Source organism: Anguilla rostrata, chromosome 2, assembly GCF_018555375.3.
Source record: "Anguilla rostrata isolate EN2019 chromosome 2, ASM1855537v3, whole genome shotgun sequence".
NCBI lineage: Eukaryota > Metazoa > Chordata > Actinopteri > Anguilliformes > Anguillidae > Anguilla > Anguilla rostrata.
The window spans coordinates 17,102,759-17,126,976 of record NC_057934.1 but is presented as its reverse complement, the minus strand read 5'-3'; the positions used below and the strand labels follow the sequence as shown (position 1 = coordinate 17,126,976).

Genomic DNA, 24,218 nt, shown 5'->3' with positions numbered 1-24,218 from the left:
AATAAACACTTACAAAGTACATATGGTACCTACTGGACTCATAAGCCCTCTGTTAGAGTTGAATTAACACGGGAAATTGGAAAAGGAACTACTGCCCTGACCAGAGTGGGAATCTTGTGCTTACCACCTATAAACGGATTATTTGTTGTCCCAAAAATGAATGGCTAAATGATATATGTAATATGCATAAACAACCACAAATAGAACTTTTAAAATATCCATCATACTGCTGTAAGCATTTATTTGCAGTACATGAAACGGGTGAATTTTTCCATGTCAAAATATACATAAATAATCAAATATACAGGTGTACAGATTAAAGAACCAAAATACAGTAACTTCAGCAATGTGCAGTACAGTACAGTCTTGTGTACAGTCGTGGTAAAAGAAAGTCCAATATGCTGTATGTTGCTTTTACTTATTTTTATAAATTATTTAAAAGAAAACGCACCATTTTTTGAAAACACTTGTGAGGATGCAGAATGCTACTCAGTCTGATGTCTGACATGATTTAGAGAGAAATACAGAGATGGCAACCCAGAGAATACTGTTTTTTTACTGCTTTAGTCAAAATCCCATTATGAAATTAAAGTCAATAATCCAGTCCTTCCGGATATTTTACAAGAGGAAATACAGCGTCTGTATTCACTTCAAAAAGTTCAACTTTTTTGGTTTTATATCAATCTTTTTTCGTTTTATATATGAGGCATCTCCCCAACAATGTTCTTAAACAATCTTCCTCAAACATCAAGACTCATTTGCGGAAAAGGAAACCTCACCGCACTTTCACTAGAGAATCAGAACAGGAATTTACATCAGTCCAGACTGGGCTTTGCTGGGCTACGTGAGGACCGTCGAGCCGCTCTAGGCCGTTTTTGCACGATGAGATCTTTCATTTTGGACGCGAGCCTGGGCGTGCTCAGTGAAAAGAGTAGGGGGGTGGGGGAGGGGAGGGGGGGGGGGGGGCAACTGCAGGAATATCAGTATAGTTGCCAAACAGAAACACAGCTCTCCACGCTGTGCTGTGCCACATGGCAAGGCATACTTCTCCTCCACACAGAATTCCCAACTGGGAGAGCTCCAGGCACTGACTCGGGATCAGTTTCAGGATTTATTCCAGTGAATGACTGAGACTACTACAGTTTGGTGAGCTGATCCTGCATCAGTTCTTTGGGAAGAATATATCAGGTAGGTGACATGAACCAGCAGTGCTTCGTGAACCAAAGGATGTATGTTGTGTAGAGACGGTCATCACTGTATTCTGCATGAAAGAAATCTTATTATATATTCTTATTATATATTATATGTATTTCTGACCCACCATCGAAAGGAGAAAGAAAACAGGGTGGAACTCCAGCACCATTCGGTAATGCTCAAACAGCGCCAAACCAAACAGCCCAGCAGATGCATCTGACCCAGCAGCTCAGTGGCCAGAGGGACAGAACACAGAGGAGCAAGGACAAATGAACACACAGCTGTGGACAGGAGAGGAGCCCCCCCCCCATTCCACTGTTTTGGGGCCTCTGTTTTGAATGGGACTAGACCATGAGGCAAAGAGTGCTCTGTTCCTTAAAAGCCTCCAGTAGAACAAATGTGCAGCACGTGAGGTCAGCCAGTCATACGTCCCTGTGACAGGTACACTCAAACCCCATTTGACTCAAAGGTCATCCTGCCACAGGTGCCAGTGACATGTACACTCAAACCCCATTCGACTCAAACTGACCTGAGGTCAGCAAGCCATCGGTTCCTGTGTCATGTAAACTCAAACCCCATTTGACTCAAACTGACCTGAGGTCAGCCAGTCGGCGGTTTTATATATCCTGTACATTCAAAACCCGTCTGATCCAGAGCCCTGGCAGGCGCTTTCAGACAGGAGAGGCCACGTTTATTTGGGCTTTGAGTGTTCCTTGTTGAGAGCTGATTGGCTGGCGGGCGATGCTGTGGGCTGAGTAATTTTCCATTTTTTGATGGTCTGACATGATTTCTGCAACAAGCCAAATATCGTATTTACATTCCACATTCCACAGTCATGGCTACGGGACCGCAATTTCTCGTGCCTAGCCCGCACAAAGGATGCTGGGATTTTTTTAGGGCTACGCAGAAACGATAATATTAACATAAATTCTGGTTATATAGAAACGATATGAAGCTATCGCTTTCGGAATAGGACAAAACTGTGAATAAGAGGGTACCACCGACATTATGGTTATGTCCCTTCACTGAATCCCACTCGCAGAATAGATTATTCTAGCCCCTAATTCCTCACAAAAGCATTTAAGAATCCCCTTAATTTTGGCTTACCCCCATTAAATGAGTACAACCATTTGCTTGTGTTGCATATTTTTGGAAAGCCTGATAACTGGTAGAGAGCTGGCCAATGGGGCATTTTGCCATTCAGAACAGGCCAATGGGGCTTCATGCCACTGTGGAAGAGGCGGGACTGCAGTCATTTGAATCCAGTCAGTGGCTGTAGCCACCTGGGAGAAGAGTGGTCAAGTTCCCTCCCAGGCACGAAACATGGGGGTAATGAAGCAGACGACGAAAGACCGAGAGAGAAAGAGAGAGAGAGAGACGTCATCCTTCTTGCTTTGGGAACGATGGGATGGGGAAGGGTAGACGTGGTACTTTGAAAAAGACAAAAAAAAATAAAGTCCACTTTTAATCCTTCCTGCTGAGGGACAGGGTGCACAGTTTGGGGGGAAACAGACGGGGGCGAGGGGTTGAAATTTTGGAATAACGGAAAGAACGACGTGTGCTCCGAAAATACTACTTGCTGAGGGACAGGTTGCACGCTCCACAGACAAATACGGTCTCTCTCTGGGCCTCGGGAGCTGCAGACAGATGTTGAGAGGGAAAAAGAGAAAGAGGAAACTGGATTAGAGCTGAGCATATACATTTATGCTGGGTGCAGCTCCCTCCAGCAGTAATTAAACACACAGTTTAAAGAACACTGAAATTAAAACCACCAATGGCCTATGTCTGACTCAGCTTTCTACTATTAATGCCTAATCTTTCCACCATTAACCTGGGTTTCACATGCAATTCCCAATTGGATACAGTACGTGACCACAGCAGGACAAGCAGAAGGTCTGTCAGTACACAGCTACTGTAAGGAGGAGACCTCACCTGTAGCTCCCATGCAGGACTTGAGCACCTTATAAGAGCAGCAGCGTGAGCAGAAGCTATTGCCGCAGTTACTGCAGTTTCTCTGCAACAGAAAGGAAAATGAGCATTGTGACCACGCCCAATGCGCATTGTGACCACACCCAATGAGCTTTTTGACCACACCCAATGAGCATTGTGACCACACCCAATGAGCGTTGTGACCACACCCAATGAACATTGTGACCACACCCAATGAACATTGTGACCACACCCAATGAACATTGTGACTACGCCCAGTGGAAGTCTGGGGCTGACAGACTTGGCAAATGTTTCTTAACGTCCAGTTTGAGGTGGACAATTTCAACTGTAGACAGCACCACAGCGTCATCGGATGCATTGCACGTGCGTCCTCAGAGGTGCATGCAGTCCACGTGCCAGTAGTGCTGTATAACGGTTAAGGAACTGTCCTTGTAACCGAAAGACTTCAGGTTCAAGTCCCAAGTAGGACACTGCTGTTGTACCCCTGAGCAAGGTACTCAACCTGCATTGCTTCAGTATACAGTATATCTGGCTGTATAAATGGATAAAATGTAAAAATGAAAAAAAAAAAAAAAAAAACCTGTGCAAGTCATTATGGATGAACCTAATGTAACATGCCACTCATTTTTAATGTGCAGCACACCAACTGCAGAGAGCTGAAACAGGCCAAGGTGCTAATGTGCGCTCAAGCAAGGAAGACCCTGCCAAGTGGAACCCTCACCCACAGTTACAGCTGCACTGCCATGGCCTGGCTTTCACACTCTGGGCTGCGGTGTGAACAAATTATTTACAGTTCACAATTTAAGGGAAGCTTTAATGGGCCATCTCACCTATCGCAAACCCTCCTACCTCTCCTTTCTCACATTAAATAAGATAAAATCGTGAACCGCACAATACATTAAATAACACAAGTTATGGCGGCAATTTACAAAGTAAACATGTCCAAATTACAAAAGCTTACTTGATTTCCTAATGTATTTCTCCAGTAAATCATACTTTTAAGTAACTTCAGAATTTTTCATCAAAATCAGGATTTCGCAGATGCGAAAAACATCCAGCTCTAATACAGCGCAATGGCAGGACTGTGATAAACAAAATCTCTCTGCTCACCCTCTTCTTCAGCACAGAGAAAACAGCAGCGCAGTTGGAGCAGTTACCTAAGGACAACAAAACGGCGTGCGCGGTTATTCGCTTAAAAGCTTCCAGCAAACACACAGCAAAAAAAGCAAACAGTCGCGTGTCTGTCACCAAACATTTATCAAGTAGCCACGTAAGAGCAATCTAATTTGTGTAGGGTTAATTATGTAAATCCAAAACATTTCCCAGTGGTGTAGCTCCCAACCCCCTCCCCTTCCCCTCAAATCCCGAGGACAAACAATGGCTTTCAACCACCGAATAACACGAATAAGTGGAAAGACAACAGTTTGGCGAAACAGCGCTGGCTCCAGAAAATGTGTTTGGAAGCACATCCCCTCGACGGAATACGTGTTTTGAAACGGCTGTTAAATTCACGGACCGGTTCGAGTCATTTGGAATTACTCACGACGTCCTGCAGTAAAAACCGTAGAGGCGTGTCGAGTTACCGCGAGCCCAGCCCGGGAGAGAGGACCGCAACCCTGTGGTTGTGCAACGGTCTGGGGGGGCGGGGAGGGCGGGGGGGGGCTTGTCGGTCAGAAAGCGACCGCAGGAAGTGCTAAGTGCAGCGAGGTGGGGGGGCCCGGAGTTCCTGGAAAGATCCCGGCCGATGGGGATCAGACAGTGACCGGGGCTTTGCTCTTCCACGGGATTACGCGGTGACACGGATCTCAGGACGTGACCGCACATCCTCGTCATCGTCGCTCGGTCAAATGTCAGCGCCGGAGATTAGCCGACCTGTCCCGCTCCGAAAGATCAGACTGACCAATGAGGCGGCACAAAATGGGTTTTTAAGCACTTCCTCCTCCTAGTTAATCATCTTCTCTAGATGTCTCAGACTATGCGTGTTTATGTCACTATGCAGTGTGCCTCTGTACACATTTCTGCACCTATATATCAGTCCTTTTCTGGAAGCACCTATTGATAGCCTACACACCTGACAGTGTATGTGGGAATGGGTACATGTTCATCTGTTTGTGTGTGCGTGCGTGTGCGTGTGCGTGCCTGCGTGTTTGTTTGTACATACTGTATCTCTGACAGAAGCAGGGAGCCACTGAGGAATTTACATTTACAAATAGCTACTGCAAAACGAAAGACAAATGAAAGGCAACAACAAATATGAGCTCCTTGAAAACATGACAGAACAAGGACATTGAGAACAAAGACAGCACTTTCCATTGCAGTGCCATCAATCTCTGTCAGTCTGACATTTTCTGTATCTACTCACTCAGAATCTCAAACACGTTAATGAGCAATTTCAATCAATGGACAGTGAATGCTCATCTTAACCTTTCGGTGACCTTTACTGTTAAGAAACCACTGTGTATATGAAAAGCATTGTAATTTTTAAAGCGACTTTTGGGACACAGCTGTTTTGAAAGGGAAACTGCTCTATAACTGCAGTGATGTGCACGCTTTGTTCATCTGTGAGGATATAAGCGATGAATGTCTTGTGACTGGATACCCGGTGAAGTGCACCAATCCTGTTTACTGATGGGTATACCTAAAAAGTACCAATTGTTTCATTGAGAGAAATCAAAGTACATTTTAATTCATAGCACTGATATACAGTGCCAAGGTACTAACTGGACCTTATGTGCATCTGTTCTTCACAAGGCGTGAGTGTGTGCGTGTGTGCATGTGCGCATGTGTGTGTGTTTCTTCAAAGGTGCGCGCGTGTGCGTGTGTACATGTGCAAGCTAAGCATTCAGGGTCCCACACTCTCCTCAGCCCACAAAGCGCCTGACTGAGTGTTTTGGGGGAGAAGGAAGGAAAGAAAGCAGACCTCTATCTCCAGCAGGGCTGCCGTTGCTACGACAGGCTTCAGTCACATGACAACCATGTGACTCATCCCACCTGTCCCACACACAGCTCCACAGTCCAGGGAGCACGGAGGTTAATCACAGGGGGGCTCTGGTTAAACTGTGCCTCAGAGTTAATATGCACAGCATTAGCTATGTTAAGAACATTTTAATTACATATTTAGAATTCCAACAGAGGCAAATAAACCTAACAATGGAGGAAGGGAAAGAAAGGGAGAAAGAGAAAGGCAGGAAAAAGGCAGAAAGGAAGGAAAGCGAGTACAGAAAGTATAAAAATAAAGAAAGAAAGAGAAGGAAAGTAAGAGAGAGAGAGAGAGAGAAGAGGCTGCTAGGTGAGCCGTGACTGCGTTAAGATGTTTTGAGATGGAGTAAATCTGTCTGTTGGGCCCCGGCAGCGCAGTGCGTCCATAAACCCGTAGCGCGCGGTGATTTAGCGCGCGGCGTTCAGCGGCAGATTTACTCCGCCCGAGCGAAATGGATCGTGGCTCGGCACAGCGCGGGCTTTGTGGGGTCGCGACGGGCCCGGGGTCCCCCTCGCGGGAAGCGCTCCCCGGGGAGGAAGGGGGGGGGGGGTCTGCCGCGAAGCCGCCCATCAGCAACGCCGTCACGCGCCGTTTCCCCTCCTCCCCTGCTCCCGAGGCCGACGAAATTCCGGTCGCGGCCTGGCCTGGCCGGGCCGACCGCCCCTCTTAAAGGTCAAGGAGGAGCTACGAGGCGAGCCTGGCCTCTCTACGCTCTCTGGAACTTTCCCCAGGAGTGCCATCCGCGCGGTCAGGGTTACGATTACCTCAGGCCTCGCTCGCTCTCTCTCCTGGAGTGTTTGGACACGTTACGTGAAATCACTCGCGATGCTTACTTAAAGCGCAATGGTCCTCCGCCCGGGTCCTGGAGAGTCACAGGGTCTGCTGGTTTTTATTTTCACCTTAAAATCAGCGACTATTCAGACGCGAGAAACCAAGCGAGTTAACTGCCTAACCGGCTGCTTGATTTTAAGTACGTAGAAAACAAGCAGATGCTGTAGCTTCCAGAGGTCCAGGGCATGATTACTGCTTCGGCAAGTATGCTAAAAGGTGCAATTAATGAACCCTAATCAAGCAGTGTGTCATGTTGGACCTCTTCTTTCAGGTGTGTGGTCTATGTCAGTCTGGGAAATCGAGTCTAAACATGAAATCTGCTTGTCCTCAGCTCACTGGTGGCGTCTTTCTTTGATGCAAAAGTTCCCCACTGAGGCCGGTTCAGTGATGGTTTTACCAGACGAGGAACCCAAGCGTTCTCCTTCAAAACGGCGTTAGTTATTGATGAGGGAGTGAGGAGTTCACAAAAAAAAAACCTTTTGGAGCAAACTGAAAGAAGTTCCCCTCAAGCCTGGACCTCAGTTTTGGGGGAAATGCAACGTGAATCACTTTTCTCCCACCATGAACAGGCCTCCCACCAACTTCCCAGCATCTGAGCAGATCTCAGCCAAAACTGTATCAAAGTGAGATCAGGAGCCTGCAGTGGCTCTCTGATGAAAACTTTGGATGTAGTTCAGTACCTTCACAGCGAGATCATAACCACAGGTATGGGCAGAACAACACAATTCTTAGGACTCTTAGTCCATGACCAGTACTGTACCACAGTACTGTACAACGCTGACCTCTGCTGGCCACTGCTCTTCAGTGCAATTCCCAATGGCAGCATAAATAGGCAGCTCACCCAAAAATGAAATTAAGTCATGTTTTCATTTACCTGGAGCAATATCTGTCTATACAGATATCCAGATAGTATCCCTGAAATGTGATGAGTTTTCTAGATATTGGTCGCAGGCAGCTCACCCTGATAAAATGGACCTCGTGGGTCCATCTTCTTGTGGCTTCAAAGTGCCAAAAAGTAAATAAAAAAAATTCAATAGTAACTATACAGTCTGTTTCCAGATATAATGCCACGGTTATTCACAAACATACACAGATCTCCATGGTTTCATCAAACTACTTCTGCCAACTGTGTAGCCTATATATCTAGGCAGACTTGTGCAGGCAGACTAGTCTGAAACCTGAGTGGTGGTGACGTGATATTTCGGAATGAGACCAGTTTTTACACAGTAGTTCCAATATAGCAACTCATTAGCGACTTACTTTATAAAGCACATAACAGCTTCGAAATGCATGGCTTAACATATTAATGGTGTAAAATTCCCCTTCCGCTATCTCTAAAAAAAAAACATTCTGTCTAGAGCAGAGAGGCCAGGATTCAAACCAGCCAACTCCTGGTGCCTTGCTCTGCCACTGACAACTGCCACCACACGGCAAGAAATAACCACAGCATTCGCAGCATTGCAATGAAATGAACTTCTCTCTCGTCTGTTTTTGTGCTTAGTCTCGTAAGCCAGCTCTTCATTGACCACGCAGACAATGCAGACGGTGAAGACCGGTGAAGAGGACAGGTGGGGGAAGGACGCCGCGGGTTTGGGACTGGGGACACCGGTTCTTTGTTACAGCCCACTCGGGGTCCTTCCCTAAAACGTCATTCCTGACGCGCTCTCAACCGGGTCGCTCAGATCCCGTGTCCCGGCGGAGTCGCCACCGGCCGGCCGTGACAGGAACGCGGTCGACTGTCCGGTCAACCCTGACCCCGTTCGGCGGGATGAAAGGGGATGCTGAAATCTGATGTCCAGAGGGAGAATAAATCTGTTCTGTCCTCCAAGAACTGTCTCTATTTCAGGATAGTAACCCCCCCTTTTTTCACCAACCTCCGGTTCTGGACCAGTGCAAGGAGGAAGAGGCAAAATGATCAGACTTCTAAAAAAAAAAAAAAAAAAACTCCAGCGCCGTCTGGCTGTCGTCCAGGAGTGGTGTAAGAGAGTAATGGAAGCAGACAGAGAGAGAAAAAGAAGAGAAGAGAGAGAATAGAGAAAGAAGGAAATAGACCCTTTTTTTGGTCTGATTCAGTTGTTCATGGTCGGGAATATTAGATTAGGATTTCTGAAGTCCTTCCATGCGGTTTTCCACAGATCGGCATCCGTTCGGTAACACTAGAACGGAACAATGCGAATCTCCGCGGAATTCCCCGGTCGAACGCAACCGCACCCCTCCTTCCCGTGAAACACCCAGCCACCGAGGGCCTGCCGGAGCCACAGCTTCACAGAGGCGAAGGCCATGCTAGGGGGACCGATGAGACCAGTACAGCCCCCAGGCCTGATGGTTACAGTCCAGGGTTGTTGAGATAAAAAGGGTTGGTGGGTGGGTTCAGGAAGGCACTGCCCAAAAATTACAGCTTGGGGGAAGAAGATTGTTTCCAAGAATAATTACAGAGATGCTAGCGTTGAAGGCCTGAGAGGTTTAGAGAAGGCACAGCCTACTGACGAAAGACAGGGATGCTTCCTGAGGAGGCTTGTGCTGATTATCCCCTCGTGTTTCCAGACCAACCAGAGACTTTTGTACCGATGAGCCAAAAGGAGTCAAGTTTTTCCTCCGATTTTGATGCAAACTACAAAGCTCTTCATCATTTGCAACACAAAGGGACCACAGTTTCATGTGCATTTGGAGGCATCAGATGGCATTCCAAATATTGACAGATTACATATTTGGGTCGTTTTGCCCTCATTACATATTTGTTCATCAGTAAATCTCAGGGGTAACAGTAATAAATTGAGAGTGCATTTTGTCCATGGAAAAGAAACTCGTGTTTACAGAGGGGAGAGTCTGGAGCCAGAGGGAGAAGAGCCTGTTAGCGGGAGAAGCCGACGCACGGTGCGGCATACGGTGGTGTTGGAACAGCCCGGCGAGGCGAACGTACCGGTGTTGTTGGTGGGGTAGCGCTTGCGGAGTTTCTCCGTCAGTTTGGACACCTTGCTGCGGATGGGCTCGTTGCGGCTCAGGAGGCCGTTGTCGGAGAGCGTGTCGAACTCGGGGACCCCCGGAGGCACGTCGTCGTCCTCCTGCCCGGGAAAGAGGGGGAGACACGTCACGCCTGGCACAGCGGGGATACAAAACATCGCTGCGTTACCCAGGCCTGCTGATACCCACCAAGGTGAAGACGAGGAGGAGGGGGCGGGGGGAGACCGCAGCAGAAATACAGCCAGTGTGCCAACTTATCATCGACTTTGAGAAAGTGGGGGTAAACTCAAAGCACTTTCTCAAAGGGTGTCACACCGAGTGAGGCAAGGGAAAAAGAGTATGGCAACAATGCCCCACTCAACCGAGTCTTTACGACCTACACCCACCGCAAGTGTCTTGAAGTGCACGACTCAACTTTTTATAGGTACCGTTTCATGACAAACACCACTGTGCCCCAACCACTGGGATGACGCTACGGACGACGGACAAGGCACCTTTGTCTCCGTGCCCGGAGGCGGGGCTACGTGTCTCCAGGGCAGATCTGGCAGCCAGTCGGCGGGTCTCACCTGCGTAAATAAGCCGGCCGATAACTCACCGGGCTCCCCGCCCCCCCCCTCGCTTAGCGCCCCAGAGGAGTCTGGGAAAGTCATTACCAGAACCTATCACCTTGCGCGGTCGTAAATAACCCGCTAGCAGACCCCGGTGAAAGGCCGTACGGGGGCAGGAGCTGAGAACCGTGCCAGTGCTGAGACTATGAAGACGTGTCACTCAGCGCACGGCAACCGGGCTCCGCCCCTGGATACGGTCGCACCCTCCACCTCATCTCCATGCGGACACAGTGAGTGGCATGCAACTCAGGGTTTCTCCATTATTTCAGAACACATTCACAGCCTGCTATTCAAACTCCACATTTCACCCCCACAACATGCTGCGCTGCAAAATTCTGAGTGTTAGGAAGTTAAGAGTCCAGTAAAGAGGTGAAAAATAATCCTCCGTAAAAAAAAAATAACAGCATAATTGTCTTTGTGACCCCTCTTGCCACCAGATCCCTTAACCCATCAGAGACTGCGGCCACTTACCACTAAGGCCAGGGGGGCATCCTCGGAAAGCAGGGGTAAAATAAAATAAGCAGTTTTATAATTGCATTCGGTACAGTGCAAGTGGAATTAAACACATATTTTTAGCATGCATCATTTTCCGTCAATTCAAGACGCTGATAAATGGGGGAGGGGTGATGTTGAAATGTTATGTTGAAATATTTACACCCAAGCAAAGAAAAAAAAGTTTCCAGTGTTATTACTGCTATTTAGTAAATGTAGTAGTGCTGAACAGAATCTGGCATTAAAAATCCAGTATGTTAGAAATGAGTGTGCTTTTCATCCAACACAGAGGAGGAAGAGGGAAGTAAGTTCCAATGAGCCTAGGACTGGGACACTGCCTCTCTGTGGGTTTTGAGAGTCCCTTTCCTCTTCCTGGCTTCTATTTCTATCTCTCCCACCATCCATTCATCATCTCAAAGCTTGTCTCTCTCATTCTTATTTTTCCCCTTTTGATACAGCCACGTGCAGACAGGGGAAAAACTGTTGTTTTCAGTGTTGCCGCTTATGTAAACTGCAATCTTTGGAAAGAACAGTAAGATTTGTTCCTTAACTGTGCTTCCAGCATTCCAGAGCATGTTTCCACACCCTCTCTTTCTGGGAGGGGGGTACTTACCACCAGGACAAGAGGGGGTTCCTTGGAGGGCAAGAAGGTAAGAGAAACAAAGACATTCAATCAGACAGCAACGGTCTTGTGCAATTGTCCTGAGTGTATGCAGAGTGTACTGTATGTGCATGGGCGTGTTTGAATGTACATGTGTGCAGGTGTGTACGCACGCGTATGTGCTGTATGCCCACGGCTCAAGTATTTGAGCCAAGTGTCTGAGAGGACAGAAGAACTGCAGAGGTAATTTCATCTGCAGTGCAGCAACAACTTGTGCAACAGACAACCTCAAACACGATGTATGCCAGAGAAGAGCCAGAATTTATCTCCCATTAACTCCCCCATGTAAAACTGTGCGTGTGTGCGTGTGCATGTGTGTGTGTGTGTGTGAGCGTGTCCGTGTGTCTGTGTTTGCGCGTGTGTGTGTGTTATGTGCATTAACTGTCAACAGGAGTGTTTGTAAGTGCTTTAATGAGTCCTAAGGGAATGGAGCAGAGAGCTGGCAGGACTCAGGGTTCTACAGCTGTACAAGATATAGACACGTATGTGTACAGGTCCGTCTGCGCAGGTATGTACATGTGTGTGCGTGCATGCGTGCGCCTGTCCACGCGTCAGCACGCCTGTATTTGTACAGTATCTGTGCGAGTGCCTTATCCAAGCGCGCACGTGTGTGTGTGTGTGTGTGTGTGTGTTTGCGTTCACAAGCATCTCCCTCCATCATGTCTCCGAGTGATAGTTGGACATGGCTATTTATCCAGTGCAAATGCTGCGTGAGCCCTTAAGGAATTTCAGGTTACCAGAGTGTTCAGCTGTGAGACCTTGACGGCAAACAGCACGCACACTCTAATAGACTCTGCTTCCACGGTCCGTGCGCAAGCTTCGGTGGACGGGGAGACGTAGTTCGGGGGGAACGGCGTCGCCCCTGCTTCTCTTATCACCTCTCAGGAGAGGGGGGCTCTCTCACCTCGATGGCGTCCTTAAACTCCTCATCCGGTTCGGCTTCCTCCGCCTCCTCAATGCTGCCTGGTGAGAGGTCCTGTGTACCGACAGACAGACAGACAGACAGGATCCCGGCACAGGTCATTAAACAGAAATGTCCCTTTAAAAACTCACCATGACCTCATCCTCAGCTCATTTACCAGGGTGCATTGCAGTGCTCCTCATACTCAGTTACACTGCAGGGCCACTTACCACTTCACTGATCCAAAATAAAACACACAATCGGTGTATTAATTCCTCTAGCTGGCACCATTACTCTGTCACATGACCCACACACCCTGCTCTGATTGGACAGCGTTGAATTGATATTCTACAGATTGCCTGCGCAACCAGAGAGTGATAAGCAGTGAGGGAGAGGCCCGGGTCTCTTTTAAGCTGCATAAAAGAAACCCTTTCATAAAAACATCCAAAGACAAATCTTTCACGCAGTGCACTTGGAACTATAAATCACAAAGCTAATTGAGCCAACTTAAATTCAAATAATTCAAAGGAAACACACTGCCAGATATTATGCAGACATGCAATGCTTGGGAAAATGTGTGTCATTTAAACCTATTAAAAACAATATAAGTCAAAGAACAATGCAGTCGATCAACGAGGCTTCATGTGGTTTAGGCCCAACAGTAAATAAGCTGTCTTTATTGTTCTCATCACCTCCCTCAGTGTCTAATTGGAGCATTAAGAATGTGTCAGATCACGTGACCTCAGCTAATTCAGTTCAGATTGGGAACTGGGCGAGGAGTGCGTTACTTATACAACACTAATGAAACCCAGCGCTTTTGCACAGCTGGCCAGCGTCCACGGCTCTGTGGAAAGGCGGAATACCCATGTGCCTCTCTGGTTGGAGAGGGTAAACACATGGATCTGTGCATGTGCATGATAATCGTAATGATGAAAATGATAATAGTTACTGTATTTACATCGCAGTTTTATCACATGCCAATCAAAGTCCTTTCTGTAATAAAATTAGAATAAAATAAGAATCAGAATGAACCAGAAAGAAAGCACTTAGAAGTGTGAAGACCTCCATCAAGGCACAACAATCTCCCCACAAATGTGCACAGCAAATGCACAAAAAAAACTTTTTTAGATACGTTTGGCCTGATGGTGGCACTAGAGAAAAAGTCAGGGGGTCACAAAAATAAACAGGTTTCTTCCTCTTGGGAACACGAATGCGCCCAGCACATTTTACAGCAATCCGGAAGTCACTCCTCGAGATGTTAAAGTCAATGTCAATGTAATCACAATTGGAAAGTCTGGCCTGATGGTGGTACTAAAGGAAAGGTCATAGAATTACCAAAATCAATAGGTATCTCCCTGTTGGGAACATGAATGTACCCGGGAAATTTCACGGCAATCTGACGAACAAATGGATCAACTGACGGATGGACGGACAGACATCAGTACATAACCTCCGAGGCAGAGGTCATAAAGGACAGGTCAAAACAGTGCATTTATTCGACATAATCGACCAAAACACTGCGCACTAAACCTGGAGGAAGTCAGCTTCCATTTTCCCAGGGTTGTAAAGATTACATTAAAATCACCTCCGTAAATAATAAATGCATCAACGAGAATAAATTTTGCTCTCCCGCACTGTGAGAAAATGTAGACTAGCCCGCACAGATCTGGCTGACCGTAGGGGGCTGTTGGCATTGGTTTGACGGCTTTACTGCAGTGGGGCTCAGCAGTGGATACGCTTGCCCTAACGAGATACGGGCACAGGATAATGATCCCACTACAGCCAGCGATACTCCTGACCAGCAGACCCTATGACTGTGGTCACCTCGGCTCTTGGTCCTTAAGGCTGTGGTTACTTTAATGGCCAACAGGGGGATTTACTTGTGGTCATCGAAAGAAAGAAGAAAAAGCTTGTCTCACGAGACCATTCCACACATCTGCTTTTCACTATCAACTCATCATTTGACTTACAGCCGCACCCCCAGTTTTGCCAGGAGCCGATGGGTGGGCCTTCTTCAGTCGAATGTATTCAAGAGCATGGCTTTTAATACCTTCCCTGCTAGGGAAAATGGCTTTGGTCGGGAGAGTCTAGATACAGGCTGAAGAGGTGGGTCTTCAGTTTGCTTTGGAAGGCGGCCAATGACTCTGCTGTCCTGCCTGCCATGGGACGCTCATTCCACCAATGTGACGCCAGACATACGTAGCCAGCACCAACTCAGGGGACGGGTGGCCAGATGGCCCAGATTGCAGAATGGTGCGGTCCAGCCAGTGTGTATGGAACATGAAGACTCGCTCTCTCATCACTGCAATCTGTTTCTTCTCTGGGTCTCCTCAGAGAACTCCGAAGGGTTTCCACAGTGCAGGGCCTACATTACGGCAGTCACACGTTGCCTAACCTTTGAGGACACGGGGAAACGGCCTCTCTTCGCTGCATAACCCAAATCATAACTCACCTCGTTCAAACCGAATTACACCCCGTCCACGGCCTCTGATGATTTTCACAGGCCAGTGAACAGAGTTGGACGGTGGCCCTGGCGCTCCCGCAAGAACTGCGGCTGTTTTGGCTACGCTGCTTCCAGCTCCCCAACCAATACGTACCTCAACCAGGCGGTGAAAGCATCAGGGAATGCAGTGCTAATGAATTTGCTGATGGGGGGTGGAGGGGGGGGGGGGGGGTAAGGATGCTTTGGAGCTTTTCAAAGACTCCTGGTTTCCAATGATACGTGGAGAAACAGGGAACCGCTTTTGAGCCAGCCCCGGTAACAGCTGTGCTCGAGTTCAAAAAGGGCAGAAGAACCGGAGTGAACAGAACATACATTTTCAGGGTTGATATCTAGGGGCACACTGGCCAATCAGAAGTCAGTAAGCTAGTGCGCAACGAGAGAGGAGAATTATGGGACCTGGGCTAAAAGCTAGCTGAAGCCTTGGCTCCATTCCGCTTTTCCCAGGAACCTATTCCTTATGGTGCTTACTTAATGAAAGACGAGATGAGATGGAGTACAGCGTCACTGTTTGCTGCAACTTCTTACACCGATGGGAAACTGCCAGTCATTTGAGCCGATGGTGTTGATTATACAGCCATCGTGACCGATGTAGGCTTTCCTAAATAAACAGCGGCAGTGAGTGATAGATAGTATGGTAAACGAAGACGCTGAACTGGGCCAAGCTGGCAAAGAACCTATTTCCATTTTGGACAAATTATAATAATGCTTGACATTTGCATTTATTGGACGTTTACATTTCCTGAATGTGCAGAGCTACAGAACCGCAGGAAACCCCCCCCGCCACCCTCCTTTTCTTCTTCCATTTTACATTTTGGGGTTAGTTCCAGTTAGTCCTGGGACTTTCACTAACACCACCAGCCCTAGAGGTCAGTACGGGCCAGAGACTCACCTCGAGGCTGGTGGGAGTGGGGGTCTGATCCACAAAGCTGGTCGGTTCGGGCTCCGGGTTCTCCGGCTCTCCCTCGGCTGGAGGGGCCTGGCCCTGGCGGAACATCTCCCTGAGCTCCAGGAGAACTGGGGAGCAGCAGAGAGAGTGAGAGAGAGAGGACAGTCACACAGTTAGCTACATAATATCCTCTGAAGGTAAGAACAGAAACCATAATGCTGGATTTTAAATAGGATAGTGTGACGTCAGGGGCCAGAATTCAGCGTTCTGGTAAAGACATCCACGGGGATGATGGGGACGTGCAGGACCTTAACACTTAACAGGTACAGCGCCTGATTGCTTTACCAACATGGAATGAGCCCCACCTGCTGAAGTGCTCAGGGCTTTCCAGCTTCTCCTTTCATCAGTCCCAGTGGGTATCCCCAAACCGCTAATGTGATTATCCCATGGATGGAAGGTTAAAGGAGGTGTCGGGACAAGATCCAGGCTCCGGCCCAACGTGCACGGCGTATATACACCCAGGAATGTGGCCGACTACAAAATCTCCATAAAATCACCCCAACCACAGAATTTATGTTGTAAAACGAGTCTTTCCCCGCAAAAATGCACTTGCATCCCCATAAGCTAAAGGAATTTCCTTCATGTTTACACTGCTGGATGACAATTCAGTAAATAGCCTTCTTCTGCCAGTCCAGCAGGGATTGTTAAGGAGGCCATCCCAGATTACTAGATGGCACTGTCTCAATGTCTGTGAGAGTGGAGCCCAATCACAGCAGAGCAGGGAAAAGGTCACAGCAGGGTCAAAGGTCACATTAGAGCCATTGGCCAAGCTACATGTGTCCTCATCAGAGGGTTACCCTGAGGTAATCACTATTCAGAAGGCCTGTGGAAATCGAAAGCCAGCTTCCTCTCTGCCAAAGACTCTTCAAACAGCAGGGGAGGCTCTAAAACCATTGATGCATTCATCTCACTCTGTGTCATGGCAAGTTTCAACATCTTGGGGGGTGGGGGGGGTGGAACTGAAACCAGGAGAGTAGAAGGGCTTCCCGGTCACTCATCAAACATGACATTTACTGGTTACTGAACGTTAGCATTCTAACCACGTGTGCCGAAAAATCCACAAAGGCATTTCAAGCGAGGGACCCGGTCGAAAGAAATTATATACCGGAGAGGTTTTTTTGATGCATAAATTACCACGCTGAACCTCAAACCTGAAAAACAGATGCCGCTCAAGATTTATAAAGGCACAACAGCTGCTGCTAGTGAAAACCATGGCACACGACCACAATTTCAGTGTCGATTTCCTCAAAGCGCGTGAAGGAGCACCCTGGCCGTCAGGTATTGGGTGGTTATACGCCAGTGAAAATAAAACCAGTTTAAGTCAGGCTTAATTTGCTAAGCTCAATACAATTCTCACTTGAAATCCATGAAATAACGCCCAGAACTGAAATCAAAACTAGACACGTTCAGAACTTCGGAACTGGAAATAGATTTGATTTTAAAGAACCATACGGCACAGCACGGTACTCTGTTATAAGGATTTAGTAAAGTACAGACTGCGCTTGCAACCAACAATGTGCAGCCAGTAAAAAGTTGTAATCAATTTAGGATATCCTCCCTCCAAATTCATAATGCAGCAATGCTTTTTTTCCTTGGAATTCAAGAGATTTCTGAAACCTCCAGCTGAAAGATAATTTGTCCAATTCCAGTCAAGGAGAACTGCACCTGCCCTTCAAAGTACAGAATGACATGTGAAACAGCCCTGGCTTGAGTACCTCACTTCATCTAGTCCTCTCCCCTCCCATCATGGCTTCAGAAGGTGCTCACCTCGGCAGAAGTCCCTGTTCCACAGGAAGAGGGCGCTGTTGAACATGGCCAGCGCCCAGCCCAGAGGGGCAAAGTACAGGAAGCAGAGCACCACCATGAGACTCCCGTAAAACCTGCACAGAGAAAAGCTTGTGAGTGACACATAATAGCAAGGGCTGAACATAACAGAGGCGATAGGAGGCAACTTCAAATGACCCTGGTGCATTTCACCAGGTTCTACCCCATCCCCCTGCACTAGGGTTTCATTGATTTAAACAGTATTCTTACTGAAGCCAATCCAGATTAAACACTTTCTTCAATGATCAAATAGCAATGGGATATCTTCTGGTTAGAATGCTGACCCCTCACCACAATACTTGACAGCTACAAGCAGTTACCCTTATAAGTCAAGTTCCGTGCCAAATGATAGTTACTTAATGGTACAGAGTGATCATCTAGACATAATGCCAAAGCAATTCTCTCATGCAAAGAGGGGTAAATTTCTAAGGTATTACTGACCCTCATGATGACCGAGCACAAGCAGTAGCTTGGCGGTTTGAGAACCAAGAAGCTGACAATATCCATATGCCACTGGGTTCTCAGACATCAGATTACAATGCAATCAAGCATTCACGGGATATTCTGGAAAATGCCTGAGACACAATTTTCCACATTCATCAACGAAGCGTGAACAGACTGACTCATGGACGTGTGGTGTCATATTTCTCCTGCAGAGTTCCAGATGCAAGCAAACCATTACATTTAGGTTCTAATGTAATGTAATGCAAACTATTAAATTACGTTACATTACTATACATTCATTTAGCAGTTGCTCCTATCCAGAGAAGCAATAGGTGCATTTATCTGATTAATACGAGAAACAGCGCCAGTCCTGGCTCAAAATATTCATTGACCAGGAACCAAATATGCACCACTAAAGTACTGTCCCCCTGCATTTTAACTAAGCCAACCAAGAACCAAAGTACCAATTCTAAATACATACAGACTACATCCATATCCATAACAAGCCCTAAGAAGAGAAGCATAATGCTATGGGTTGGGGACAGAAGCAGAACCAACATGCAGTCTAAACTGGTTATTCTTCAGTCTGCGTCGGCAGACGACCAGTGATTTTGCTATCCTAAAGGCTTTGGGAAGTTTGCTTCTCCACAATGGGGCCAGCACACACAGGCACTGTGACTGGAAGAGGTGGCCTCGCAGGGAAAGGAGAGCCAGGCGCCTCTGGGTTGTGGAGCAGAGAGACCCGGGCCAGGGCGTAATACATGAAGATTGATGAGGTATGGTGGAGCTGTTCCATTCACTGCCCCGCAGGCCAGCACCAAGGCTTTAAACTCGAAGCGAGCTATACGAGGTACAGCAAGTATATGACTTCCTCTTTCTGCCAGAACAGCAGGCTTCTCGTGTTATTCCCCAGGCAATGCCAAAAAAGGTCAGTAGTTTATGAACTGGGTGGAAAAAGAGGAGGGAAAAAAAAGCACAAACGTGGTTGGTTTTCGGCTCGACGTTACTCACAAAGAGGAGGCCGTGTGGCTCTCCCAGTACAGCACGCTGTAGACAGACTCTGCGGAAACGCACGCTTGAGACAAGATCTCATCCAGCTGCTTCAGTCTGAAAAATAAAAAAATGACGGTGACATAAACAACAGTGACATCTCTGCTTTAAAAATGTTAAGAACACAAAACGTAGGAACGCTCGATAAAGAAAAGAGGCCATTCGGCCCGGTTACGCTCATCATTATCATCATTTTGCCTAATTTCCGGAGTGGAGTTGGCCAAATATGGCCCTGGAGAGCGACACAATCATCTGGATTTTGTATTTCTACTCAGGACTTAATTGATCATATTAAGCAGTTGATTACAGTTAACTCGCCTCGGGGCATGGCTTCTTCTGTCCGAATCGGTTGTCGATTTTAAGGGAAAACGAAAACCAGCAAACCCTGCGCCTCTCCAGGACCAGTGCTGGCCCAAGGACCAGAGCATATCAAGCACTGTGTCAAGCGTGGTTCTGGAAAACCGTGGATTCGGTGAGAGTAATGATGCAGTTATTGTTGACCGTACATCATTCTGATACAGCTTAAGCCCTCACACGAACCCCACTGTCAGGCGTCGTGTCTCCAGTGAGGGTCGAAGGTTAAATAACTTTCGCTTAACATCTTCCAAAAAAAACAGCCGAGGCTGCTTTTAATTCTCAGTCCTTCTCCCGTAATCCAAGTTCTAACGGGAACTCGGTAACGAGATGTGACAATTTATCCTGAGTCATTTATGAATGGAAAACGTGATTTCCCCCCACACCCCTCCACCCACCCAGGCACCGAGGAGAGTGGAAAATACAAAAAACCACTCTAGAAAGTTTTCTTTTTTCCCCTTTTCATTTTATTTCATACTGAACAAAAGCGATGGGAAAGCGAGGCTTCTCAAACTCAATAATCATAATTGAGTTTCCCTGTCCCGTTCTATCAATCGCCGCCTTATGTGTGTCAATCAGAAGACTTTGCGATTAATAGAAAAACACAGTGATTCCTGCAGATTTAATAACTTGAAACACATGATGGCACCACCCAATTTAGGGTGTGTGAGCGTACATTTAACCAGGCAACGCTAAGCACAGGGCTAGCCAGCACATGTCACACAGTGTTGGCAGTGGATGGGGTCCTCAACGTCATGTGTGGAATGGACTGGGTATGAAGAGAATTGAAGAGTATTTTAAGCGTTAGGTCGTCTTTTCAGCTTGCTATGTACCTTCCATTTGCTCTAAAATGCTGGATACATACTATGATCTTATATCATCCAATTTAATTTCCAGTGTGTGTGCGTCCCTACTGCCACTACTTAAATTAACAACAGCAGATACTTTACAAAAACTGCTAAAAATGGCTAAAAAGATTAAGCCACTCCATTATTGTATTGTTCTGGCAGAAAATAAAGGTAAAGACAAGATAATCTGTGCAATGTTAAGCGGTTATAACTGCAGATGAAAAAGCACAAATTTTATAAAGTGTTTAGGTTTCATAAGAGCTTGTGATATTAATGGAGCAGTGATATTAATGGAGCAGTTTATCCTTTCAAGCTAAAACTGGTATCTCTTGCGATGATTCATTTTACCAAATAACAAAAATTACTTCATCAGTAAAATTATTTGATGGGAATAAAAAGACTGCAAGGGAATTTGCAATGGATGCAATTAATTAGAAAGTTAATTTTTATTGTTATTGCTATTATTATTATTATTATTATTATTATTATTATTATTAATACGAAAGTTACTGAGAGAAATTGGCATTGTTGGTGACCAGTGTCAACAGTTCTGGATCCAGACCTCCTGAATACATTGGAACATTCCATTGAATCCACATAAATTGGACCGACAAACTTTACGTTCATTTGTTATTGAATAATGCACAGCATTTACCACTTGAATACAGAAATCTGTTTGCCAAACCAAGACGATAATTGTTGTGGGGGGCTATTTTAACACGCAAATACATAACATCCAGATTCTACTTATCAAGGTCTTGATTGAAGACCATGACTAGTTGATTGGTTGAATCAGGGGTCATAGTGCTGGGCCAAAACAAAAACCTGCACCTACACCGGCCATTTTTCAAATAAGTTTGCGGACCCCCCGATATAAAAATCACAGGACTAATAGGTAAAAAATAAAATTGCAGATCATCCAGGGGTAAAACTAGTCCGGTGCAAAAAGGGCTTAAGGTGATAAAATAATTCCCCAACGCTTTTATTCTGGTAACTCACAGGCCCTTGACCTCCAGCATGGCTTCCTGCCTGGTCAGGTGCACGGTCTGCAGGTCCCTCCTCTGCACGGCGTGGTGTCTCTTCCTCTGCAGGGCCGCCTCGGTGGCCTGGCTCTGGCTGCGGTCCTGCAGGTAGCCCAGGGCAGCTGGAGTGGAGACGCCCAGCAGAAGCAGGGAGAACCAGGCCACTGCAGCACAAAGAGGATCACAATAATAATAATAATAATTATTATTATTATTATTGTTATTGTTATTGCTATTGTTATTATTATTATTTAACTGTACCGCACATTTCACATAGGACATTAAGTGGTTTGCTTTCATTTTCATTTAGTGGAAATTAAATTTAAATACATTGCATGGAAGTAAAAATAACATTAATTAAACAGCAATAACAGTAATTGAATACAACAACAATAATAACAATAAACTACCTTTCCCTTTCTTTAGCACTATTTTTTACACACACCAAATACAAACTTTTTAATATGTCCAAATTCTCTTGTTCTCACACTCTCTTTCTGTTACACATTCAAAATATCTCCCTCACTCACTCATTTGACCTTCTCATCTGCCCCTTGCTCACCATCAGAAACAGAGAATTTCTAATGACCAGTTTAAATTCCCTATCTATTTTTTTCAAGCTGTAGTCGGCCAAGCTTTAGGCCAGCTGTGGACATTAGGCTTTGTTCATTCTACTGACTCAAGAGCAATGGATACCATTACAGACAGTAGATCAATTTGAAAACAAGCTTGACATCAGGGTCCAGAGTTCTTGTTTTGGAAACACAGTGGGATAGCCTGGGTATTCTCCTGGGGTTGTTGCTAAATTACTGGCTATTATTACAAGTGCAATTATCAAAAATGGACGAGCAGCTAAAACTAGACAGATTAACTGGGTGTAGTTCCTATCCTTTTGTGATCACCACTAAGTTTAACCTTACCCTTCCCAATCCTCTTCGGGAGGAAAAAAAGGTTTTAAGCACCATTTTCTCACCTTCACTCAGTGTTAGGAAGAGGACATTCAGAAGGATGCAGAACAGCAGAGAGAAAACTGGCATCTTCCATCTGGAAGGCATAGAGCAAGAGTGGGAGAAACATCAAGAGAGGTTTCAAGATGTCAGATGAAGACCATTTTGGACATTAATTAATTTTGCACAAACAGATACTTGTTGCTATGGTAAAACCGAATGAACATTCGAGGGACTCCCTAAACACTCACCCCAGCAAGTAGCGCACTAGCTCGACTGTATCATTCACAGGTTCCAGGAAGATCACCATGCGCTTGAAGGAGATGACCATGTTCATGAGGTCAAAGGTCAGAGCTCTTGGACTGCTGAGGTCAGACAGTTCACAGCCGCCTGTGTCCTTGGGTGGAAGCTGGATAAGCTCTCCACGACCATCCCCAACCGGGGGGCCTTCCGGGGACACCCCAGCACCTGGCTGCATTCTGCCTGCACAGTGGGCAAGGTCGTCAAGTTAGAGCAGTGCGTCTACGTATGGCGTAAGGTCTTGAGAAAGGTATTTAATTAGACATCGGTTAATCCTGCTCCTAGGTTCTGCGCTTGTATCTCCAGTTCTTATATTCTCTTTATGCCATCCACTTCCGTACTGTAGTGATTATTTGACACATGGTGAATCAAAAATAAAATTGATAACTTTTACAGCAAAAAAATGCGATCTAGTAGCCTTGGTAATGATTTGGTAATCTTGTAAGTGTATCTACTGTATATGTTGCTAACGAATATTCAGACAAGTCTGACATGTGAGATTAGCTAGCTAGTGGCTGTAGTCAATAACCAAGAACAATCGCTGTATTGTTTATGCTATAATTAATTTAACTAACGTTCCTCATATAAAATGTTTATTGTTATTTCCATAATCTAATCGTTAATTAAAATAAAAAAAACAGCCGAGTGACAGTCTGTTTGCCAACGTATCGTAGATGACGAGATCTAACACATTCCAGATATAAAACCAATCGAAATTGACATCGTATTAGCTAAGTACCTTACCTGCAGTTGTTACGCTGCGCACTCCTCTTGTCGAAAAGTCATTTAATCTCCTAAAGTTTGTAGACTGACCGTGCTTTATATGTTTATTATTAATACTGCAGACAGCTTCACCAGTTATCCAAAGGTACGCCACCCGTTTGACTAGATGTGTTATCTTATCCAGCTAGCTAGCTAGCTTCCAACTTATTTACTGAAGTAGCTTCCGGGAAGACTCAGGATGAACTGTAGATGACAGAAACCAACGATTGGCATAATAGGAAATCAAACGGATGGTAGAACGCATCGATATGACAGCATGGACATACAGTGGAACGTTGATTTCACGTTGGAACTTAAATGCTACTAAAATGTGCATGTATCAGACCTAGACTAGACGAACAATCAGAGTATATGCTCCCCCCCCCCCCGAAGAATACAGAGGCGTTCAATTTTAGGCCCTATAAATGTAAAGTAAAGGTTTGGATCTGTGTCCATACACAACAGTCATATCTAAAGCCAGTAGATGTCCCTAGTGCACAGTTTTTTAAGTTTGTTTTCAAGATACATATTGCTTACAGTGTGAAATGAAGTGATAGTCATTTAGTCAAGTCATATATTTTGAATATATCTGGGACATTAAAGTCGATAAAATTATTAAAACAATGACATTCTAAAAGTT

The 24,218-nt window shown here is 46.0% G+C and overlaps 1 protein-coding gene across 5 annotated transcripts; it reads right to left on the bottom strand.

The window, feature by feature from the left end:
- Window positions 1–207: 207 nt before the first annotated feature.
- zfyve27 (zinc finger, FYVE domain containing 27) lies at window positions 208–23,786 on the bottom strand. 5 transcript variants are annotated; one of them, XM_064320877.1, is made up of 15 exons: window positions 23,561–23,786; window positions 22,768–22,999; window positions 22,543–22,613; window positions 21,547–21,733; window positions 19,307–19,402; window positions 17,795–17,907; window positions 15,971–16,095; window positions 12,582–12,653; window positions 11,630–11,650; window positions 10,996–11,016; window positions 10,411–10,482; window positions 9,876–10,017; window positions 4,255–4,301; window positions 3,127–3,208; window positions 208–2,831 (listed from the first exon to the last, which is right to left on the bottom strand). In XM_064320877.1, exons 2-15 carry the CDS (start codon window positions 22,992–22,994, stop codon window positions 2,767–2,769), a joined length of 1,341 nt encoding a protein of 446 aa, XP_064176947.1. In that variant the 5' UTR covers window positions 22,995–22,999; window positions 23,561–23,786; the 3' UTR covers window positions 208–2,766. The 5 variants fall into 5 exon arrangements, with proteins under 5 accessions (XP_064176947.1, XP_064176949.1, XP_064176948.1 ...); XM_064320879.1 differs by lacking the exon at window positions 10,411–10,482; XM_064320878.1 differs by lacking the exon at window positions 11,630–11,650.
- Between the last annotated feature and the right edge of the window lie 432 nt (window positions 23,787–24,218).